At 33.9% G+C, this 24,151-nt stretch overlaps 3 protein-coding genes across 6 annotated transcripts; 2 read left to right on the top strand and 1 right to left on the bottom strand.

Annotated features, from left to right (window-relative positions):
• The first annotated feature begins 582 nt into the window (after positions 1 to 582).
• On the top strand, positions 583 to 10,013 carry LOC101250627 (CSC1-like protein At4g02900). Of its 3 annotated transcripts, XM_019215455.3 has the most exons (14): positions 584 to 961; positions 1,052 to 1,117; positions 1,700 to 1,821; positions 2,129 to 2,477; positions 2,676 to 2,825; positions 3,273 to 3,408; positions 3,493 to 3,594; positions 3,895 to 4,014; positions 4,150 to 4,230; positions 5,224 to 5,564; positions 6,024 to 6,269; positions 7,128 to 7,452; positions 9,090 to 9,323; positions 9,567 to 10,013. In XM_019215455.3, the coding sequence occupies exons 4-14, from the start codon at positions 2,164 to 2,166 to the stop codon at positions 9,771 to 9,773; spliced, it is 2,256 nt and encodes a 751-aa protein (XP_019071000.1). In that variant the 5' UTR covers positions 584 to 961; positions 1,052 to 1,117; positions 1,700 to 1,821; positions 2,129 to 2,163; the 3' UTR covers positions 9,774 to 10,013. The 3 variants fall into 3 exon arrangements, with proteins under 3 accessions (XP_010326353.1, XP_019071000.1, XP_019070999.1); XM_010328051.4 differs by having other exon boundaries at positions 583 to 1,117; positions 1,700 to 1,850; XM_019215454.3 differs by having other exon boundaries at positions 584 to 1,117.
• A 1,326-nt stretch (positions 10,014 to 11,339) lies between these two features.
• LOC101250336 (isoamylase 2, chloroplastic) lies at positions 11,340 to 15,072 on the top strand. 2 transcript variants are annotated; one of them, XM_026032901.2, is made up of 3 exons: positions 11,340 to 11,453; positions 12,289 to 13,089; positions 13,174 to 15,072. In XM_026032901.2, exons 2-3 carry the CDS (start codon positions 12,357 to 12,359, stop codon positions 14,955 to 14,957), a joined length of 2,517 nt encoding a protein of 838 aa, XP_025888686.1. In that variant the 5' UTR covers positions 11,340 to 11,453; positions 12,289 to 12,356; the 3' UTR covers positions 14,958 to 15,072. The 2 variants fall into 2 exon arrangements, with proteins under 2 accessions (XP_025888686.1, XP_004247144.2); XM_004247096.5 differs by having other exon boundaries at positions 12,289 to 15,072.
• Positions 15,073 to 15,204: 132 nt separating this feature from the next.
• Positions 15,205 to 21,201, bottom strand: LOC101250047 (protein PALE CRESS, chloroplastic). Its single transcript, XM_004247095.4, has 7 exons — positions 20,870 to 21,201; positions 20,706 to 20,770; positions 19,971 to 20,165; positions 17,995 to 18,081; positions 17,292 to 17,342; positions 16,079 to 16,261; positions 15,205 to 15,879 (listed from the first exon to the last, which is right to left on the bottom strand). Exons 1-7 carry the CDS (start codon positions 20,979 to 20,981, stop codon positions 15,646 to 15,648), a joined length of 927 nt encoding a protein of 308 aa, XP_004247143.1. The 5' UTR covers positions 20,982 to 21,201; the 3' UTR covers positions 15,205 to 15,645.
• Positions 21,202 to 24,151: the final 2,950 nt, after the last annotated feature.

Genomic DNA, 24,151 nt, shown 5'->3' with positions numbered 1-24,151 from the left:
TATAATTTTGCTATTTGTGCGTCTCATAGCTAAATTATGTTGCTATAGAGCATCTAATTTGAAATTGTGGCAATTGGTAAATATCGGGCGCTAATTCGTCCGTGTCTATGAAAATTGTGTTTGTATATAATGAATCTGTGTTAGGCTAGAGTGACGAGCGAGATTAGGAGAGAGAGGAGAGAGTTAAACTGTATATGTATATCGGTTACATAATTGTTTATATGTAACTACCATATGTATGTGTATCAATGATTATCTTTGTATATATGCATAAAAAAATAAATTCATATGCAATTGAGTCGTGTTAAAATATTCGTAATTGTATATCAAATCTCTCTCCTCTATATGAACACAAATTATACACTGTATTTAGTATAATTTATATTTGTATAAGTGAGAGAGAAAGAAAAGAACTGGGCAAAAATAGATTTTGTATTTGTATAATTAAAAGAATATAACCAGGAGAGATATGCATTTTTATTTATATATACAGTCTCTCTCGCTTTATACAAACACAAATATAAATTATACATTTATATTTGTATAAAGTGAGAGAAACAAAGAAGAGATGATTGACAAGAATTTTTCGCGAAATGAAAAGGCAGCTATTTAATAGATTCCGACCCAACAAAACTCATAACAAATTAGTTCGAAAATAAAAATAACAGAAGTGAAAAAGCCACGACAAAACTCGAAAAGGAAATAAAAGAGAGGGGGGCATTTGTGGAATTGGTTAATGAGGAGGTGAGGTGTGTTTTAATATGAGCATATAACGTTTATTGGGTAAAAGTGTCTGATGACAGCAAGTTTTGCCCCTGCCAAAGGAAGGCCGGTCCCCGTCGCTGCTTTTTTTTTTTCCGTTCACTCTCAGGCCCGGCCATTTTTTCTGTCATTAATCTTCCTCACAGAAACCCTAATTACTGAAATCTTTTTTTCACATTGTCATAGAAAAAAAAGAGAGGTGGCTGTTTTGTTGTTGTTGTTGTTGTTATCATTCACATTCACCTCATTGTTATAAAAAATCTTAACTTTTGTTTTGTTTGGACAAAAGGGGTGGAGAAAAATTGTGTTGGGTCCTTGTGAGAGGACGGAAAGCAAGAATCTTGGGTCGTTTTGGGTTAGTTTTTTTTTTTTGTTTATTAATCTTTTTAAATTTGTAATCATATGTCAAAAAGTTTTGATTTTTCGTGTGTTTTCTTGATTATGAGAGACTTTTTTCGAACCTCATGATATTGGAATAAGCAAATTTTGAATTCATAGAAGAGAAGAAAATAATAAAAAGTTGATGGGCCTCTGTTCTTGATTTTAATTTGTTTTATACATGATTTATGTACAAGCTGTTTCATGTTCTCATTGTTTTATTCTTTGCAACTCTGGGCTTAAACAGAGTATTTTATTTTTGATGACCCTGGTGTCGAATCAGCTTGCACGTAGCTCGACTAAGTCCAGGGGTATCTGACTTGGGAGGGGAAGAAATCACCCCAAGAAGTTTATTTTATGATTCTCTTCTTTTTGTTATGAGCGGTTTTACCAAAAACAGGGAAATGTCTATCTGCATGTCTCTGACATCATAGCAATGTCATAGCACACTGTTTCTGGATAAGTTTTGTTGTAACTTTGATGTTTCTTCAATTACTTAGTGGTGAAGTATATGTATATTTTGGTACTTATTTTGTAGATATTGTCATTGCATTTGTAGGTTAGCACAAAAGTACAGTCTGTTAGAGTAAAAGTGCACCATCATATTGGCTGGCAAAAGGTGCCTAGATAATAAAGCGAATGTGCTGACTGCCAGAGGAGAACCAGAATTTGGATTTTCAGGTTCAACCTTTAAGTTCTTACTCTTGAAAGTGAGTTCAATTTTTCTTAGTATTTCCTGTAATTGTACTGATTAGCACATATATTTATGCTGTGCATTGTAATTACTGGTTCAGTCTGGGAACAAGGCTGCATCCCCTTCTGCTGACTGCTGATTGCACTGATGACATATTGTTAAACTAAGTTATGAGTAATTTGGTCTAATTATGAGAAATACCATAACAGGAGAAGTTGTCAAGTCTTATACTTAAACCTATCTTCCCCGGTCAATATCATCATACATGTTCTCACTACATACCTTTTCTTGCAGAAAGATCAGGTTACAAGTAACATTTGGAGGGAAACATGGCTAGCAGTGAAGATATTATTCTCTCAGCTGTGCTCAATCTTCTATCTGCATTTGCATTTCTTGTGGCATTTGCTATTCTACGACTCCAACCAATGAACGACAGAGTGTACTTTTCAAAATGGTATCTGAAGGGTATACGAGCAAGTCCGAGAACTTCTGGAACATTTATGAAAAAATTTGTCAACTTGGACTGCAGAACATACCTAAGGTTCTTGAATTGGATGCCTGCAGCTCTAAGAATGCCAGAACCAGAGCTTATTGATCATGCTGGTCTTGATTCTGCCGTGTATATACGGATATACCTTCTTGGGTAAGTTCACAACATTTACAATATTTCTTGTCCATTTCACTTTAAAGGCTATACTTTTTACTGATAACAGAACGCTTTCGGTTATGCTTCCTTCATTGTCACTAGGAACTTTTAGGGGATAAGTGGGCAGAAAAAAATGATTTTAAGTTATTGTTGTCTTTTTATGTATCAGCGCTAATTCCAGTATTATCAATGCAGCTTGAAAATCTTTGTTCCTCTCGCGCTACTTTCTTTTGCGGTTTTAGTGCCTGTCAATTGGTCTGGGAAATCATTAGAGAAAACTGAGGGTCTAACATTCAGCGCTATTGATAAACTTTCGATATCCAACGTGCCGGATGCGTCAAAGAGGTGAGGATTGACTTTTTCCCTTTCTGTATTAGTTTCTCGTGTTGACGTTGTTGTAAAAAAAGCTACTTGCTTCTATTCAACCATTTTATAAAATAGAGTTTCTTGTGTAAAATGTTCATCATAAATATTAAATTGGTAAAGTAACTGCACGTCACAAACCATAATTATATTTTTAATAAAATTCTATAATCAAGGTTTCAAAAAGATATTCACACATATCTGCATGTTTGCAAAAAATGTTAATGGAATATATATTCATCTCAGGTTTTATGGCACCACATTGATGAATTTTATTGTTTCATCACTTCTGTTGCATAGTGAAATAGTAATGTATAAAATAGCACCTCGTTTGGTACTCTTTTGAGGCTTAGCTCCTGCAGTTTCATTTGTTTAGTGGTTTATATAAGGATGATACTTGCTAACTTAAGTCTTCTAAAAAAATTTCAGGTTTTGGGCACACCTGGTAGTGGCTTACGTAGTCACATTTTGGACCTGCTATGTACTGTACAAAGAATATCATATAATAACAACCATGAGGCTTCAGTTTCTGGCCTCTGAAAATCGTCGGCCTGATCAGTTCACTGTAGGTGCATGACATAATTCATTGAAATGTTAGAGTGTTTGGTGTAAACTGTTTGGTTAGTTTACCAGTGCTGTGCTCTTATAGGTCCTTGTGAGAAATGTCCCTCCAGATCCAGATGAATCAGTGAGCGAGCATGTCGAACATTTCTTTTGTGTGAATCATCCAGATCATTATCTAACACACCAGGTCTCTATCCATTTGAATATCAAGAATGATGTATTTCAGAATTCAGACAATGACAGGGAAATATACAGATATTGTTTAATATCATGTCTCCTTCCCTTCTTAGATGACATAGTTATGTTATGTCCTATCTAGCCTAGTTATGCTGAGATGTATAGGGATTTATCTATTTCTCATTCTTACGTGTCCTGGCATTTTTCGGTTACTGCAATTGATCAACCTTATACTTATTCAACTTGTAGGTTGTTTACAATGCAAATTAGTTACTGAGATTGATCAACCTTGTACTTATTCAACTTGTAGGTTGTTTACAATGCAAATAATTTAGCTAAGTTGGTTGAAAAGAAGAAGAGCTACAAAAATTGGCTCACATACTACCAAACTAAGTATGAGAGGAACCCTAAGATCAAGCCAAAAACGAAGGTACTTTCTTTTTCTTCTTTACCTTATTACCTTTCTAAACCCCAAAGCGTAGTTTATTTTCATTTCCTGTTTGTTTTCTTGTTAAGTTTAGTGAGTCAATCATACATAACGAATCTCATGTTCAGTCATGTATAGACAGGAGTTTGGGGCCTTTGGGGAAAAACTGTGGATGCCATCGACTATTATACCACAGAAATTGAGAAGTTGAGTAAAGAAGTAAGTGTCTCTGACTGTTGTATCTTATTTCTCGTTGTTCTTTATGAATTCATCTGAATAAGTACTTTTTTTGCTTGAAGTATTTCTTTTCTTCCATTTACATGCACCACTGTTTTAAAGTTCTTCATGGGTTGGGTTATACTTCCAATCGATTCGTTCTATGCTAATGCCATAACTAATTCATATTTACAAATCACGTTCTTTCTTTCCCATCAAATGAGCTGCATGTTGGAAACCTCAAACTGATTTTGAACACTGGAGGTTTGTTAAGAAAAAACAATAAGCATTGTAGTTATGGCATACATGATCAAATCTGGAAAGATAAATGAGTCATTGAGGACTATTTAACAGGTACATACAAACCTTCAGCAGGGCCAAAGATTTAATTAGAGTACATGCTCATACATAAAAATGTGACCTTTCAGATTTTTCCATATTTTAAGCACCATCTTGAAAAAAAACGTGTTTCAACTAGCTCTTTTGAACTTAGAGCAAAGAAGGTGATTTCTCCTGACAGACCTTGCATGAATTGGGCCAAATGTTTGTTCTCGCTAATATTTGTTGTTAGCTAGAATGCGAGAAAATATTCTCAGCTTCTTTTGACGTCTCTTGTAGATATGATGATTCTTGGATTTAAAGTTGAGAAAAACATAACATAACCTGTGGTAGTATTGGTAATTTTATTTGCTGCGTCTAATTTTGTATGTTAGCTTGTACAAGGAGATCGTAGACCAATTTACGTTGAAATAAGACATAGGTTCTCGTCTTTACTTTCTCTAAAAACTTGCTAAGCTTGTCAAAGATTGGTTTTAATTAATACACATTGTATCATGAATATCTTTGCAAAATAAGATGATTTGCCAATATCAAGAGAATTATGGGCAACCAATTAGCAACAATTGGTAATTTTGCTAATGGAAAAGGCTTGAAGTTTAGCAATTAATATTTGGATTTCCTGTTGCATTATGGTAATAGACTAACCCTTTGATGTAGGAAACTATAGAAAGAGAAAAGGTAATGAGTGATCCCAAAGCAATAGTTCCTGCAGCATTCGTTTCATTCAAATCTCGTTGGGGAGCAGCTGTCTGTGCTCAAACACAACAATCAAGTAACCCAACCATTTGGTTGACACAATGGGCTCCTGAACCACGTGACGTCTATTGGAATAATCTTTCAATACCATTTGTTGAACTCAATATCCGCAAACTGCTAATGACTGTTGCTTTCTTCTTCCTTACATTCTTTTTTATGATCCCTATTGCATTTGTTCAATCTTTGGCAAGCATTGATGGTATAGAGAATAAACTTCCCGTCTTAAGGCCATTGATACAAATGTAAGTGCTTGTCTTACTTAATGATTTTTTCACTTACTAAAAAAAGTGATCTTATGCTGTTAAGTTAGTAAAATGTGGTACTAGTGTTTATACATAAAAGAGAAAAAATGAAACAAAGCAATTTTTGAAATGCTGTTGGGTTGATGGATGATTATACCATAAGAATATTTGTACCCTTTCCATATAAGCGTTCAGGTTACCAGATGCACTGAACTAGAGGTCTATGTTATACTTTTATACTCTTTTCAGTAGTCTCGCATTCTCTCTTTTGTCCTTTCAAAATCTTTTCCTGGGGAAGGTAAGCAGTTTAGCTGACTTATCTAGAAAGACAGACACCATGAAATTAGCATCAGACTTCTATATTTGCACTTGAGGACGTCTTTAGATATATTAGTTGAGGATATTATGTATTTAAGAAATCAATAATTGGGTTCTTACTTCTGGACATTTCTGTTACAGGGAAGTTGTCAAATCCTTTATCCAAGGTGTTCTTCCTGGGATTATATTGAAGATCTTTCTAATTCTTCTTCCTATGATTCTAATGGCCATGTCAAAAATAGAAGGCTATACATCACTATCATCTTTGGACAGAAGATCAGCGACTAAATATCATTTCTTTATCCTTGTCAACGTGTTCTTGGGAAGTATCATCACTGGAGCAGCCTTTGAGCAGCTTCAGAGATTCGTGGATGAGCCTCCATCAGAGTGAGTTTCTACTGCTTGTCTAAATGGAAGCCATGAAATGTTGACGGATCTTACTGTTGGACTGCTAGAAAGAAACCAAAAAATTTAAATGAAGTGGGAATATCAGGAATAGTAGGATGTAATAGGAGCTTGCCTTGGAATATAGTGAGGGAGCCGTGATCTAGACTTTAGATTCAACCAAAGGGCGTATAATTTATCTTATCCACAACAAAGATTTGAAGGATTACATTTTCAACTTCACCATTCCTGAAAATTAAAACAAGAAAAGAGGAAAGAAGATTATATTCACATTATCCAGTGATAAACATGTCACACCTCCTGTGATTATTTATTTCTTGGTTCAGAGATGGAGCTATCTGAAAAAGTAACCTTTTCGCATTAGGATATTACTGTTATCTAGAATTGCTTCTGTCGATTGTTCCATATTGGCATATACTACACTAATTTTGATAGCCGATCCTTGCTTGTGACCGATCTATTATAGGGGGCATTAAAACATAGATGGGGTTATTTTGATGTTATAGTTGTACTTTTTGAATAATATTTCCCCTCAAAGTGCAGTTATCATTATATGATGTTCAGTGAACGCTGCAACTGCAGATGCATTACATTGACCGATCTATTATTGGGCTACATTATGCGTGTTGAGGTATATGAGGCATCAAGAGTTTGGATTATTTAAGTGACTTCAGATATTGAAAGGAGTCTGAACTTGTTTATAGGAAATTCCTTATTAAATACTTCTCTGTGTTTGATATGAAAGGATTTCTTCATTTAAAGGTTATATATTCTATAAGCATTTCTTCTTCTGTCTTGATCATATGCACCAGTTTGTTTAACCTTTTCCATTATGTTCAGAATTCCAAAAACAGTTGGTGTAGCTATGCCGTTGAAGGCTACTTTCTTCATTACCTACATAATGGTTGATGGTTGGGCTGGAATTGCTGCAGAGATTCTTAGATTGGTTCCTTTCATTATGTTTCATCTTAAGAATACTTTTCTGGTAAAGACAGATCAGGATAGACAGCAGGCTACAGATCCCGGTTCGTTGAATTTCTCTGTATCAGAACCTCGCATACAACTGTACTTCCTACTAGGCCTTGTGTACTCAGTGGTCACACCTATACTCCTGCCTTTCATCATTGTCTTCTTCGCGTTCTCTTATATGGTTTTTCGCCATCAGGTATGTTCACTGTTCCTTTTGTAACAGATATTAGATATTTTGTCGAGAAGGTCCCTACGAGATGTGTGATAAATGCGTAATAGCAATGAGCCTAAAAAAATCTAGTGTTCTCCAAAAATTACATTTCGTTTTGTGGATCGCCAATGACGAAAATATAGAATGTGTAGTTTGTATTTTCAGTGTGCAACAAGCCAACAACATTCATTCTGAACAATTGACCCTGCTCTTGATTTTTTTTTTAAACACTTCGTTCCTGCTTTATATTTATGGTAACAAAAACACTTTATTCAGTTAAGGAGATGAAAACCCCTTTACTTATTTATGTCAATAACACATTATTTGATTAAACAAACCCAATTAACTGCTGCTGGAACTATTTTACTGAAATTAGCAGATTTATCTAAAAAAAAAAAACTGAACAAATAGCAGATGTAAGAAGTGTGAAGAATCCAACTTCTACTCATCCCACCGGTTTGGGACTCAACACCTTGCCTCATGAGCAAGGCTGGACACTTGGAGCGTGGATAATTTAAAACGGGGCCCAACATCAGTAAATAATAAGTCGTGATGGACCTGGCTCTGATATTATGTCAAATAATCCAAACTCTCCTCATCCACACAATTCAATACTCCCTCCGTCCCATTTCATGTGACACTTTTTGGATTTCGAGATTCAAACAAGTCTAATTTTGACCGGAAATTTTTCATAGATCTTTTAAACATTTTGAATTATCAAATGTTGTGACTTATAGTACTTTTTATGTAGTTTACAAATATATAAATTTCACTTAAAGAAGTTGAAGATTTCATGCGCAAATTCCCGGTTAAACTTAAACTGTTTAACTCTCGAAAAAACGAAAAGTGCCAACATAAATTGGGTCAGAGGGAGTAATATTTATCTCCTATTTTCTCACATGGATCATGGGCCGAATTCAGCCCCAAAACCTAGTACATGAAGGGAGGATAACCGAAGACTATGAGGAGACCAAGGACCTCTTATCCCACAGATGTGTAACTTTAACGCCCCCGCACGCCCAAGACTGGATATTTGGATCATGGACAATATAAGAACAGGAGGCCAACATCGTAAACAATTGGGATGAGCTTGACTAGAAATGGATCTTGGGCCTAACTCAGCTCCAAAAGCTAACTCATGAGGAGGGAGGTTTGCCTAAGACCATATAAGGAGACCAAAGACCTCTGATCCCACTGATGTGGGACTTTAACAAGTACCTAATAAAACAATAGCAGGTCTTCAGAGTGAAAAATGAAAGGATTACTATAACACAAAAAAGAAGAAGAAAAAACCAATTACTATTATACATTTAGGCACAAGAATAAGCAGTACTTCATCACCATATACAAATATATGGTACTTTAATTGCTACTCAGCTCTGCAAGTCACCCCTTAGAAGTTAGATGATGTTTTTTCCGCACTTATTATGTGCTACTTTACCTTGCTTTCTCTTCAGGACAGCTTGAAATTATCAGCTCTTTTATCCATTTCATGCAACTTGAACTATTTTAGATGGTGCAATTTAGTTGGGGTCTTGAACTTCAACATTTAATATTTGCTGTTTCTGCTCCCTAGATATCCATCAAATGGTCAGATACTGAAAATTTTCTCTTCCCTCTAGATCATTAATGTGTACGATCAGAAGTATGAGAGCGGCGCAGCATTTTGGCCAGATGTACATCGTCGTATACTTACAGGTTTGGTGATATCCCAGCTTCTATTGCTGGGTTTGTTGAGCACCAAAAATATATCCAAATCAACACCTGTAATGATTGCACTTCCAGTTTTGACAATCTGGTTCCATATATTTTGCAAGGGCCGATATGAGTCGGCATTTGTAAAATTCCCCTTGCAGGTTAGTGTTTCATTACCTACTGCAAACACGTTGTAAGCGAGGACTACAAGTTAGTAAATAGGAAGAACGAAAAGTTCATATATTTTAGAAATTTGTTCGTTTATTATACTGCCACCGTGCTGGTTCAAGTGCTAATAGGAAAGAATTCAATCTTTACACATACTTCTTACATTTTCCTCTATCTAGAAATGCTATTGACCATGTTTGTCAACTTAGGCTAAGATTGTTAAGTGTCTGGTGCAGGATGCAATGGTGAAGGATACACTAGAACGGGCGACAGAACCAACTCTTAATCTTAAAGCATATCTCAAGACTGCTTATGTCCACCCAGTTTTTAAAGGTGTGGAGTTGGACAGACCGTCAGCAGTTGACGATGAGGAGAATAATCCACTTGTTCCTACCAAGAGATCACGCAGGAATAGTAAGTCTCATTCTGAAGAAGGCGTCTGAGACACGGGCTATAGAGTCAGTTTTGTCACCCAAAGGCAGATAGAAAGAACTTAAAATGAAGTGGTTTCTATTCTTTATTCTGTTCTCCCCACTATAACTTGTGCTGAGATTTCTGCAGTAGAACATGAAACAATCAGAATGTACTGAATGCAGAACTTAAACGCGCGATGATGATGATATCTCAGCTTCAGGCGCGTGTAAATGCTCGCGATATATAGGAGAAAGAAAGATTTTCTTTAACTTTGTTCATACCATCTGATGTTTATGTGCAGAATCCGAAGGCTAAAATGGAAGTGTAAAACTATAATGGTACTTCAATGTCTAAGCAATCAAAGTACAACGTGACCAAAAGAAAGGCCCCTATAATAAGCTCCCAAACATATTAAATTGCAAAAACAAGGTTTGTGTACATCTATCGGACTACATTGGTTATGTTGTTGTAAACATATTAATTTTATGTCTTGCGAATCTTAATTTATAACTCAATAATAGTGACTCTGAACATATATGACACACAAATTGAGTGAATTTATTGTTGTAAAAAGAAAGTAAAATAACCTCATTCCATAATTTTTTTTTTAACTTTCTTAATTTAAAAAAAAACTTTATTTCATAATTTTTAAATGTGAGTAACCACTTAAAAGAATTTAATCAAATGGAGAAGATCCAAAAATATAGTAGGAGGACGTTACACTTTTATCTATTTACCCTTGTTTTGATATTTTAAGTAATGTTTTTTTAAAAATTATTTTTATATATATTTTAACAAATTGAAATTCAAAAGATAGAAACTATTTTGGTTTGAGTGATTTGAATGGGGTCCATGTTTCAATTATTTAACGTGAGATATTTGAATTATTTTGATCAAGCAGAGGATTTAAGAAATAATAAAAGATTTTGTAATATTTATTAAATTGCTTTATTAAAGTCATGTTAATTAATACTTGATTAACTATTTTTTTTTTTTATAATAATAGATTAAGTAAGATTCAATAAAATAAAATAAGGATGATATGACATTTATTTGTGATGCATAAAAAAAGAAATAATATCATATAAATTGGAGTAATATTGAAAAAATTCTTTTAATTAAAATTTAAAATATTATTCAATTATTTTTTCCATAAATATATTATGAGATATTTAACGGATCAAGAAGCAGTTGGCCCATTTGCCCAGAAACCCATGTTCAATGGAAGAAATAAATAATTAATTGTATGGTTTTTCGTGTTTTTTATTCTTTAAATAAATTAATTTTTATTTTTATTCTTAACTGAAACATATGTTTATATTTTAAGTATAATATAATTGTGTTTTTTATCCTTTAAATAAATTAATTTTTATTCGACCCTAATTTATATATACTCTTTAACTTTAAATGTACATCGATAAATATTATATTTTGTATAAAATTATTATTATATATATAACTGCATTCTGCTGAATAATTTGTGTCCTACATACCTAAACACTATTTTAAATTACAAACATAATTTGAGAAATATTAGGATTTAAAAATATAAAAATTTATATCTCAAAAAACTATAAAATAATTTGTCTAAAATCATGAGGAAAAAAAAGGGTATATAGAAATAACAGAAAAAGAAACAAATAAATGGACCCAGATTGGCACTGCTCTCAAATTCCTCACATTCCGTTTCTCTGACTGAATCCTAATGGGTATGTTTTCACTTTCTCTCTCTACATTTTTTCATTTTTTCTTACTTTAATTTCTGCTTCAGACTAGATTTGGACTGATTTTTCATGCTAAACTACAAAAAAATTAGTATATTGTTTGTGTTTTGTTCACTTACATTTCTTAATAAAATCCTCAACTGGACTGTTTAAGTGTAAATTCTTCTTTGCTTCCAATTTGATAATAGCTTCAAGTTGTGATAGACTGATACTATATGCTGTACAATCAATTTTGATAATATTTGCTTAAAATGTTTGGTTGACAAAATAAAAAGTATTTAGCAAAACTAATTCATCAATACTAGTAATGACCTTTTTGATGTTATGAATTTTGACCTGATTTATAGGTGGTACTCGTTCTGTTTTAATTTGTTTGTCTGGTTTTGGATTGACTCGGAGTTTAAGAAAATAAAGAAAAGACATTTGAATCTTGTGGTTTTAAAGCGCTAAAGATAGGCAGAATGTATGAATAATTTTGTGATCTGTGGAAATCTAGAATTAAGTAGTTGTCGAAAAAGAAGTAAAAACATTCTTTTTGAAATGGATTAAGAAGAAAATTAAGACGAACAAATTGAAACATGGGCAAGAGTATAAGTTGTTTACTTCAAGTATGTTTTCCCTCCGTTAATAGTTTGAGTCTACTGTTTTTTAAGGTAGTGGTGTATGATTCTTGCTATTTATTTCCGAGTTTTAGTTCATCAGTTACTTCCATTATGGAGTTTTACTCTAGTTGTTCTACCTGTTGAAGAATTCTCGCCAGGGCAACTACCTATTCCAACTCCTTTTCAGATAAGTAGTGTTTGTTTTTGTGTTTTTGCAGGATATGATTAAGAATATGTGATCCACCGAGTTCTATATCTGACCCTGTCATAACATTGAGTGCTGCTAATGGAAACTTCACCAATACAGTTGGCTGTGCATTCACGTTTGTTGAGCTATGGCAGTACTGAGTCAACCAAGTTGGTTCCTGCATCATCAGGCAACCGTGGGAAAATAGTATGCAGTCTAAGGAAGCTGGAATTGGAAGACATGAATTTCTCTGGCATAAGTCGAAATAATGATCAAGAAGCTCCTAGGAGAGCTCATAGACTAAAAGCACTATCAGGATCGAGAATTTCGCTTGTTCCATCTGCAAAAAGGGTTCCCACTTACCTTTTCAGGACAGATATTGGTTGTCAAGTGAAAGTTTTCGTGGAAAAGACAAATGGAAAGTACAAAGTGCTTGTAGAAGTTTTGCCGTTGGAGCTCTCAGATGCACATTCTGAGCTGGTTATGGTTTGGGGTCTTTTTAGATCGGATGCTTCATGCTTTATGCCTCTAGATCTAAATAGACGTGGAGCAGATGGAAAAAGTAGTACTGTTGAAACACCATTTGTGCAAGGACCTTCAGGCAAGGTCACTGTTGAGCTGGATTTTGAAGTAAGTTTAGTCCCCTTCTATATCTCCTTCTATATGAAATCACAACTAGTTTCTGACATGGAAAACTCAGAAATCAGAAGCCACAGGAACACGAATTTTGTTGTACCGGTTGGTCTCAGTTCAGGGCATCCTGCTCCATTAGGTATTTCCTTTCAGCCAGATGGATACGTGAATTTTGCTCTCTACTCACGCAGTGCAAAAGGTGTAGTTTTGTGCTTGTATGATGACATATCAGTTGAAAAACCTTCTTTAGAAATTGATCTAGATCCTTATATTAATCAATCAGGTGATATTTGGCATGCTGCTTTAGATTGTTCTTTGCCATTTAAGACTTATGGTTATAGATTTAAGGCGGCTACTTCTGGGAAGGGAGAGCTGGTTCTTTTGGACCCATATGCTAAGGTTATAAGGAGTGTTATTCCTCGTCAGGGTGGGTCTGAGATACGTCCAAAATATCTTGGAGAACTATGCCTTGAACCTGGCTATGATTGGAGCGGTGATGTCCCTCCTAGCTTACCTATGGAGAAACTAATAATTTACCGCATAAATGTGACTCATTTTACAAAGGACAAGTCCAGTAAGCTACCTGATAACCTTGCTGGAACATTCTCTGGCATTAGCGAAAAATGGCACCATTTGAAAGATCTTGGTGTGAATGCAATGTTACTGGAGCCAATTTTCCCTTTCGATGAGCAGAAAGGACCCTATTATCCTTGGCATTTCTTTTCACCTGGAAATATGTATGGACCTTCTGGTGACCCTCTTTCTGTCATTAAATCTATGAAGGATATGGTTAAGAAATTACATGCTAACGGGATAGAGGTTTTTCTTGAAGTTGTTTTCACTCACACTGCAGAGGATGCACCTTTGATGAATGTTGATAACTTTTCATATTGCATAAAAGGTAGTCAGGATATGAATATTCAAAATGCATTGAATTGCAATTACCCCATAGTCCAACAAATGATTTTGGACTGTCTCCGCCACTGGGTAATTGAGTTTCATATTGATGGTTTTGTTTTTGTTGACGCTTCTTCCTTGTTGAGAGGGTTCAATGGAGAGATTCTATCTCGTCCTCCATTAGTTGAAGCTATTGCCTTTGATCCTATCCTTTCAAAGGCCAAGATGATTGCAGATAATTGGAATCCATTAACCAATGATTCTACGGAAAATTTATTCCCTCACTGGAGGAGATGGGCAGAGATAAATATGAGATTTTGTGATGACATTCGAGACTTCTTGAGAGGTGAGGGTCTTCTAAGCAATCTAGCAACACGACTTTGTGGAAGTGGGGATATCTTCGCAGGTGGACGAGGCCCTGCATTCTCTTTCAATTATATTGCCAGAAATTCTGGACTTACACTTGTTGACCTGGTTAGCTTCAGTAATAGTGAAGTGGCTTCAGAGTTAAGTTGGAATTGTGGACAAGAAGGCGCCACGACTAATAGTATTGTCCTAGAGAGACGACTTAAACAAGTTCGTAATTTTCTGTTCATATTGTTCATTTCTCTAGGTGTACCAGTACTTAACATGGGAGACGAGTGTGGTCAGTCTTCAGGAGGTTCCCCAGCATATGATGCTCGAAAATCTTTGAATTGGAATACTTTAAAAACTGGTTTTGGGACTCAGATTGCCCAGTTTATTTCATTCTTGAGTAATTTAAGAATGAGAAGAAGTGATCTTCTTCAAAAGAGAAACTTCTTGAAGGAAGAAAACATCCAGTGGCATGGGAGTGACCAATCTCCTCCGGTATGGGATGACCCGTCTAGCAAATTCTTGGCTATGACTTTGAAGGCCGATGCTGAAGTCAGCCATACATTACTCTCTGATATCGGAGGTGACCTGTTTGTTGCTTTCAATGGGGCTGGTGATTCAGAGAGTGTTATCCTTCCACCACCTCCAACAGATATGGTATGGTATCGTCTCGTTGACACAGCCCTCCCTTTTCCTGGGTTTTTTGATGAGAAGGGAACTCCAGTTGAAGATGAATTAGTTGCATATGAGATGAAGTCTCACAGCTGTGTGCTGTTTGAAGCTCAGAGACTAACTGAAATAGATTCTAGCAAGTGAAAGAAACAGATTAAGTCTTTCTTCTAAGAGGCAATAGTTTGTAAAGCCCCCAAGTATATGTATGTCTAAATAAGAGGATTTTTTTTTCTGAATAAATAAAAAGTTTTTACTGAGAGTTCTTGTGTCTAAACATTTTCTTTTGCAGCTTCAAATATGTAAAGGATGTTTGTAATGTAGATCAAATACAGTGAAAAGGATGTTGAAAAGATAGACATACAATTATGTCTTTAACATTGCTAATACCATATTTTGTCACCTACTAAACATACATAATATAACATCAAATAGAGTGTACACAGATTGAAAAAATGTACTGAACAAGGTATTAGTAATACACGAAACTACTACATACATTATGATTCTTAATGTATCCTTCCAAACAACCCCTAAATGTACACTAGGTAAAGCTTCAAATGCTATTCTTCCAGCTAATACATAGACACTCTACTCGGCTGGGAAGGAGCAGAAGCACACAATTCTTTTCCATGGGGAGGGAAAGGAAGGAGAAATGGCAAAATTATCTTACATAAGATGTCATAACTTGGTGGCATGGAGTCGTCGTAACTATAATGGTAGTAGGAACCTTACGAACTGGACATATTATCGATGAACCTTCTGTGAACTTTTCTTCTCTAATGAGATTTCTACTCTGCCTATATTTCTAAATTGGGAAGAGGCAGCAACTTGACTACCAAACCAAGTTGATGGCCAGGTCCAAAAGACTTTCTACTTGATGTATTGCGCGTTGCTTCTCCTGTTGTTTCAATCTACTCGCGACTGATTCTGGATCAAGTCCTTGTGCTTCTAATGATTCTGTATATTCAGATCGCACCTCCTTTAACAGTTCGTCCACCTCTCTGACAAAATCTATCCTCAAAAGCATATCGTCAGCTTCCAAAGTTGGTCTTAGAGGACCTTGATGCTAACAAGAAATGCAAAGAAAGTTAGAAAAGCAACTTTAGATGCCTTGACGTAACAAATTGATGTGCTTATACCCCATATAGAGAAGTGAATGTAATATCACACAAGTAAAATCAGGTTATGCCGTTCTGTGAGAGAAAACTGTGATGATACACAGTTCATATTAAATCAGAAAACAGCTTGAAAGAGTACAATTATACCGTGTCAATGTCGAAACCTGCAGGTACAAGAATACTAAATGGGTCCTCTCGAGGAAATGTATCAACCATACGTTTTTTACATGCCTTGAGCCATCCTTCATTGTCTAGTCCACCATCATGCATATTCAGAAGATCATCCAGTAGTCTCATGGCAGGAGTTGCTTCCCGCTTCAAAATCTCTGTCTAAATGCAAGGATAAAGGTTTTAGACAAGATAAACAATAGACAGACAGAGAAAGCTGGGTATTTTTACCGCATGATGAGAGATAAAACACGATCGTGTACAGTCAGGAAAAGACATGAGCAAAAGCCTGTAATATAAAGACAAACTAAAAAAGGAAGGACACGAGTGAGATAAAAATAAACAGTAAATCACATCTACTTGGCCCATTCGTCAAAGGTCAACAAATGGGTAAGATACTTATCAAAGCTGGATACTTAAGATGATGAGCACTTCCTTAAAATGGCAGTCAACCACAAAGAAGTTACTTTAGGCAGGCAGAGGGATACAACACTATCAAGGTTAAAATTACCAAGAATAATAGAGTTAAATGAAAATACAGGTGACTTTAGGCCTAAAATCATCGCTCAAGGATAACCCAAACTTAGAGTACATTCTTACGGTATAATTATGAACAAAAAACATCCTTCAACTATCCCTACATTTTGCAATAAACAACCTTATGTTAAAAAACTAACAGCTGAAATAAATACATGTGTCAAGCACATGACTTCCTCCCAAATCTCCATATACTGTACGGATTTCTTCATCTTCATAAACAATAGCCACAAAATGTTGGGAATCTCCTTTTATGTTTTTGTGCAGAAAAATGATCTGCTCCAGTGGGTACAGCTATGAACTTCATACAATTTATCATACTATAGTATAGATGAGCCTTATAGAATTAGGATTTAGGTAGAAGTCTACATAAGGATCAGGGGCAGGAATTGGGAGGAAATCAATTGTACAGTATATGGAGATTTGGGAGGAGGTTATGTGCACATGTATTTGTCTCAGCTGTTAGTTTTTTAACATAAGGATGTTTATTGCAAAGTTTGGGATAGTTAAAGGATTGTTTTTTTCATAATTATACCATACTTGAGGGATGATTTTAGCCCAAACCCCTAAAAGAGTCTATGTTTTAAACAAATGATATCAAAGAAATACGAGTTTTGGGTCAGGACCGCTTCTACAGAAGACTGTTTTCACATACCTCAACTCGCCTGTACAAGAGATCAAGACTTCGAACTGCATCTTTCTCATCCTGGAATGCACAAAAAAGAAATTTCACACACATTAGATTTTTCTTTTGTTCCTTTTACTAAAGAGTCGGCAATGAGGGCTCACTAAGCTACCACACATGGACTTCTAGAGGATATTCTATACAAGCACAGAACTAGGAGGCTGCATAGTCTTCTATTACACCAAAGTATGAAAAAGACGTATTCCCATTTCCACACTGCCTATGCAACAGTACCATACTAATCAAAGATTGCACAGTGCATATGAAGGACTTTAAACACGAGACTATGGAATCTAAAGGAATTGACAGAATTGTCAATGAAGTGATGAACAATACCAAAAGTTCTAATATTGAAATATTATCCATGGAGCATTTTATCATTTAATTGTCACAGTAAGTCCTGTAAATTTTCTCATTTAAACTAAGCCATTTTATTTGGGGAAAACCTTGTGTAGATTCTGCTCCAAATTCGCTACTCTGTAGGAATGATAAATTTTGCAGCAGACACCAGTTTCCATCTGAGCTCATGAACTAAAGAACATGCTAAAGTGATGTGACACATACACTGACGACCAAAAGGAGAATCCATCGCACAAACAAGCAAAAGCAAAGGAAATACAAAAGGGTAGCTGAGCTAGTCATAGAAAGGCAAGATAAGCCATAAAATGCTTACATCACGCCGAGCAAGATCAAGCCGATTCCATATGATCAATAGAACAAGTTCATCAAGTTCACCTTTTTCAGCAGCTTCCTCAATTTTCTGCACATAAACATCAAAACAGGATCCATACAAGGAAAAATGTCCAATAAGAAAACTATCACGTGATGTGTGGTTTAGGCATATGTCACAGCCGTAGGGGTGTACATAGGGCGGCTTGGTTTGTTTTTTCATTAAAAAAAATATCTAAACCAATTATGTCGGTTTATTAAATCAAAAAATCAAATCAATCCATATAAATTCGGTTTTTTCGGTTTAGGCTTTAGTCGGTTCTTTTGGATTTTTTCGTTTTTTTCGATTTTTTACAACTTTACGGGACTTGAAAAAGCGATCAAATATTTTTTCACTTACCTATGTGATATACTAAACATAAAAAATGTTAAGTGAATAGAAATTTTCGAAAGGACTGTAAAACTCACACGAGTACAAAATAGTTTTTTTTTTGTTTGAAATATCAACGTTCATTATGTTAAATTAATAAGATTAAAGGCTAGAGGCAAACTGAATACAAAAAAAATTTACAAAGTAAATTGTTAACTTCGAATATGAAAAACTATAACAATATAATTGTAACTTCGTATCTTAATAACAATAAAATTTTTACAATTTTTACAATTTTTACAAGTCCAAATTTAAAATAAAATATATAAACATTGAAAACTACAAACTAACTAAAAATATATTAACAAAGTAGATTTTAAATAATATTTTTAGTATATATAATACTTATAAAATTTTACAAGCCCAAATTTGAAATAAAATATATATAATTGAAAACTATAAACTAACTAAAAATATATCAATAAAATAGAATATATGTAAATAATATTTTTTATCGACAAACAGAAAAAATTGTAGATATATATATGTCGGTTTGGTTTGGTTTGACTTTTTTTCTTCTAATACCAAACCAAACCAAGAGTGGTCTGTTTTTTTTTCCAACCACCAAACCAAACCACATGTCGGCTTTTTTTTGGGTTTGATTTGGTTCGTCGGTTTGGTTTGACTTTACGGTTTGACTTGTACACCTCAAACCCAGTTGTAAACAAAAGCCTGGTATTTAGGTGGAGAAAGGTAGAGTGACAGGCCCATTATCCACCATGGTACCATCCAAACCTCGGAATTTCTCAGTCATCAAAAAAGAAAAATTGAAATAGACAGATCAATATCATAAGAAAAGGATTTAATAGGAAGATGTTTATGTATTCTATGTCACATCCAAGTAGCTAAGGTTCAAGTATAATAGATAGATAGATTTCACAAGCAAGAAGAGTTCTAAAGGCTAAATTAACAGCACGATCGATAACCATAACTCAGGAAAGATGTCCCTCAAGAGAAAGAAGGGTTGTTGGAGATCAATTCTGTAACCTACAGAAGGAGAAGAAATCTATAGCTCCAAAACTGAACTCTTCTACTAGTTTTCTCAAGGCCACATAAATCAACATGATCAATAAATTAATTGTACAACTCTAAATTAGCAATTGATGAAAAAAAACTGTATCCTTGAGAAATGAGGATTTTTGCTTCTGACTCTCTTGAAGGGAACACGAGGTAACAAGGGGTAGGTAAAGCTAAAAGATAACCCCTTTGCTACTAGTTTTCTTACTAAGACATCGGTAAAGGCCAAAGAGAATAATTTCTTCTTATCGAAAAAAGGAAAAAGAAAAAAACAAAGCAATTAGTGATTTTCTTGTTTGTATTAACACCAGCTCCATTACAACTTTCACATTGTTCAGATTCTCCTAGACTGGGTATTTAAGTCGAATACTTAACAAGGTACAATGTTAATGTTCTCATAAAGGCTAAAATTCTATTATTCTAGAAAACAAATACAGTTTGCATCACATGGAAAGCCTCATACACCTTGAGTATATTATCTATATCCAACCAGAAATAAATAAGAATATACATTAGCAATAAAAGTTGTTCACCTCTTCCACTTCTTCAGCTGATCTAATGAAGCTGGCAACCAATTTCTTGGCCTTTACAAGCTCTTCTTCTGGATAATCTTTCAATCGCAATCCAATTTCACGATATTCATCTATCTTTTCCTCCTCTTCCTCTTCCTCTTGTTGACGTCGTCTATGCAATTCCTTAGTCTTTTCCCTTTGTTTAGCTTGCCATTCCTATTAAGAGAAAGCTTAGCACCACATTAACCTTCCTTTTTGCTTATACATTACTCCCTCTACAATAATTTATACTCCATTACAGTACTACTCCAAAGGTTTTGGACTAGGCACAAAGTTTAAGAATGAAAAGAATACTTCTGAAACTTGTGATCTTAAACTAACATTGGTAGAATGTACCACAATGCTCTTAATTTTGTGGTCTTCTCAAAGTTAGTATTTAAGAGTTTTTTGAAAGAGATTAAAAAGGAAAGTAAGACAGCCAAATTGAAACAAAGGGGTACTTGAGAGCACTAAAATTAGAATCTTTTGACCCTTGTAACCTTATCTTTTACCCTTTTGCAAGAACCAAACTAGAAACCAGTAATCCAACCAAAATTAATACAAGGAACGTTAGTAGCTCAGCTGGTTGGGGTTTGATTCCCCATCTTCCCTACCCAGATTTTGGATAATTTATTAGTGACATATAGGAAAAGTATGCTCAAACATAAAAAATGAAACAGACCCAGAAACAATAAGAGGCCAAAAAAAAGAACATACATCATCATAAAATTCCTTTGGAAGTCCATAAAGGTCCTTCTCTTCAATCCCCTTGCTTCGCAATGCTAAAAATTGAAACTTTTTAGATTCTTTCAATCATTTAATCTCAAAATTGAAAGAAAAAAAATAAAAACTAGGAAAAGATTAAAGTAGAAATGGCTGACCTGTGGTTGATGGAAATTTGATTGAATAAAAAGTTGAGAGAGATGAAGTTGAAGGAAAGGAATGAGGGAAAACAGTGGCAGTGCATGTTAATCCCAGAGCTATTGACTCCATTTTCTTGATGCCTAAAATGGGTGTTCCCTAAAACCCCAGATAAATCGTTTCCATTTTTATGTATTTATATATTCTTTTTTTATTATGTATATTTAATTACGAAATTAGTACTACTCTCTCTTTCTCCTTTACTCAAAAAAAAAAAAAAGGTTCGGTCAATCGCATAACTTTTTCTTTTTCTGATCTCCTTTCGAAGGAGATACCTTCAGATTTCTAATTCGTTTGGATCGGACAACATTCTTTGCCTCAACTTGGCGAATTGCATCCTCGCACAACGAAATCTTTTGTTTGTGTTCCTCTCACCGTTCTCGCGTAGTCTTTCAACGGTTGAAAAGATAGTCGTAAAAACGAAATTAAATATTTTAACAAAGATTTTTCTATTGTTTGTCACTTTTAACCTATCAAAAAAAGATAATCGTTCTTTTCATGTTTATTGTTAATACTAGTTCCAGGTACGTGCGTTGCACGTGTTTCCCAAGCTAAATGGCTTGAAGTTGTTGTAAAGATGTGTTTGTGTGACCTCTTTGATATTAAAGACGAAGAAACCACAAATATTGTGAAACAAAAATAACTATATGTTAAATGTGCGTACATTTTGATTTAGTAATTTGCCGATAGAATAAAAATAGATAAAAAATAGTTACAAATTAAAATAATTAATTAAGAAAAAATATATAGAAAACTTTCACATATATAATAAGAAAATATTAGGCAAAATAGAATGCATACCACTATATAAGAAAACTCACATATATAAGAAAACTTTCAAATTTTCTTTTCAAGAAAATCAAAAAAGTCTTTCTTTTGTAATGGAAGATATGTGTACTTTTTTCTTGTAAAGACGGTCATAACTTAACTGAGAGAAAAGTAATTAATTAAATTGGACAATTTGAACTTAAACTTCATATTATAATTAAAATGAATTAAATAAAAGAAAATGAAGGATATGAATCAAAGTCTCACACATCTTTACATATTTCACCAGTAGCTAGACTTTTAGTAGATGAATATGATCAATATATTAAATTAAGTGTATTTAATTATTAAGTAACCATTCAATTTCTTCAAATTTTATAACTTCAAAGTGTGTTATACTCTATACAAATTTATAGGATTATTCTAGTAATCCAACCTTAACTTTGTTGCTTCACACTTTTAATAGAACTAATAATTCTATTTTTACTATAAAGTTTGTAAAATAAAATAGTAAATCAGGAAAAAGTACTTTAAAAGCTATACAACTTACGTGGTTATCAAAGCAAGAACAATTATCAACCATGCAAAGACTTAAATCATAAAATTCAAAGTCTTATTGTGTACAATAATATTTTATTGTAGTTATTTATTTATCAAATAGGAAATAAAATAGAAATTTTTTAATGGTAAATAAAAGAACACCTCTAAAGAATCAACAAAAATATTATAAAATGAAGCTAAAATTAACAATGTGAAAGAAAAAAGTAGTAACAATGTGAAAGAAAAAGAGATGACAACTTTCTTTATTCTCTTTCAATTATTCAAAATCTCTTCGATAGGATATAATTGAGGGACACAAAGGATTGTCATGAATATGTCATTAACCCATTTCATGGATGAAAGGTGAAAGTAACAAGTATATTATTAATGAACATCAACAAATGTATAATATCTCATTTCTAATATAATAATACAAAATAAAAATTCCACTTGAACACATAGAAGAGAAATCTTAACAGATCTTAGTTAATCTACAATAAAATTATCAAACAAATATTAAGATACAATGAATGAAGAGAAGTAGCTATCATTAAAACTAAGACAACATATATCATGACATAATTTACAGATCGAAAAATTAGTGAAGCACACAATGGTATTTATAACTAAGATATATAAAAACCAAAAGTCAAGTTAGAAAAAGATCATTAAAATATCATTAAATCTTTTTATTAAAGAAGTGAAAGGACACTTTATATTTTATTCTTTAAAAATGGTTAGATTTCCAAAACTATTAAAGTCCAAATTCGTAGTTATTCTTTAAAGTTAAAACGTATGATTATAAGTATTCAACATATGTATTAATACACATAAAAGAATCTGAAGAACCAATTTTGAAATTGTTAAAATATTTATTATATTGTAGTCAATATGATACTTAGCATTTATTTAAACATATATTTACCTTCTTTTTTTTACACAAATTATTAAAGAAGTATTTTCTTTATTTAAAGATAAAAATGTTTAATTAATTATATTAGATGAATTTAATTAAATATTTTATAGCCTTTTCATTTAGTGTAAGGGTAAAATAGTAATTCAACTTTTCACTTTGGAGCTTCCCACTAATAATAATATATAATTAATTATTCATCCTCAAATTATTTTTTAATACCTAATATTAAACATCATTTAATTGGGATAGTATGATAAATAATCTCGCCAGTTATGGTTTTCTTAAGGCATAACAGATAAATATGCCTTTTAATAAACTCAAATTCGTTCGCAACAAATTTTCATAAGCGCGAAAAATCAACTGCAAGCAAAATAAATAAAAAAATGTGGTTTTATTAATGAATCTTGTGAGTACAATTCTGTTGTTCTCTTGATTCTTCTCTCCTAGGTTTCTCCGTGATTTGAGGGCCTTCAGTACTGTATTTCTCGAATGTAGGATGATGTGGACCTCCTTGAGATGTATTTGATCTCCAAGAATGTCGGAAAGCGCTTCGTTGTTGCAAGTTGATCTCCGGGAAGAACTCCGTTGATCAATCCTTTGAAGAGTTGTGTAGTTGATTTCGTACTTATGTAGACCTCCTTGAGATGTATTTGATCTCCGTGAACGCCGGGAAGCGCTTCGTCGTTGCAAGTTGATCTTCGGGCTGAACTCCATTGTCACTCCTTCAAAGAGCTATGTCGTTGATGTTGTAGCTTTCTCCAATTGCAGAATGCTTGTTGAAGTATTTTTCTCTCTTTTGAATGTCATGTTCATCCCCTATTTATAGTTGTAATGGATGGACAAGGTTGCTTGTGATTGACCACAGAATGTCATTTTGACACTTGGTGCATTGTGATTCGTTCTTTCATTTGATTGGGACTACCACCTCATTTGGACACGTGGCTTCACCTTGTTGGTCTTTGATGTCTAGTCACTATGGCACATGACATGAGTTTGGGCTTCAAGGTGAAATGGGACT

This window comes from Solanum lycopersicum, chromosome 9 (genome assembly GCF_036512215.1).
Source record: "Solanum lycopersicum chromosome 9, SLM_r2.1".
In the NCBI taxonomy this organism is placed as follows: Eukaryota; Viridiplantae; Streptophyta; class Magnoliopsida; order Solanales; family Solanaceae; genus Solanum; species Solanum lycopersicum.
Note: the sequence above shows the minus strand (reverse complement) of the source record. Positions and strands in the feature narration are given on the sequence as shown.

Bases quoted from the DNA above. Each gene is read 5' to 3' on its own strand.
- LOC101250627 (XM_010328051.4), top strand. From the start codon at position 2,164: ATGGCTAGCAGTGAAGATATTATTCTCTCAGCTGTGCTCAATCTTCTA. The intron at 4,015-4,149 runs GTACTTTCTTTT...AGTCATGTATAG, and splicing joins AGATCAAGCCAAAAACGAAG to ACAGGAGTTTGGGGCCTTTG. The intron at 4,231-5,223 runs GTAAGTGTCTCT...CCTTTGATGTAG, and splicing joins TTGAGAAGTTGAGTAAAGAA to GAAACTATAGAAAGAGAAAA.
- LOC101250336 (XM_004247096.5), top strand. From the start codon at position 12,357: ATGGAAACTTCACCAATACAGTTGGCTGTGCATTCACGTTTGTTGAGC.
- LOC101250047 (XM_004247095.4), bottom strand. From the start codon at position 20,981: ATGGAGTCAATAGCTCTGGGATTAACATGCACTGCCACTGTTTTCCCT. The intron at 20,166-20,705 runs GTATGTTCTTTT...TTCTCTTAATAG, and splicing joins CAAAGGAATTTTATGATGAT to GAATGGCAAGCTAAACAAAG. The intron at 17,343-17,994 runs GTAAGCATTTTA...TGTGCATTCCAG, and splicing joins TTGATCTTGCTCGGCGTGAT to GATGAGAAAGATGCAGTTCG.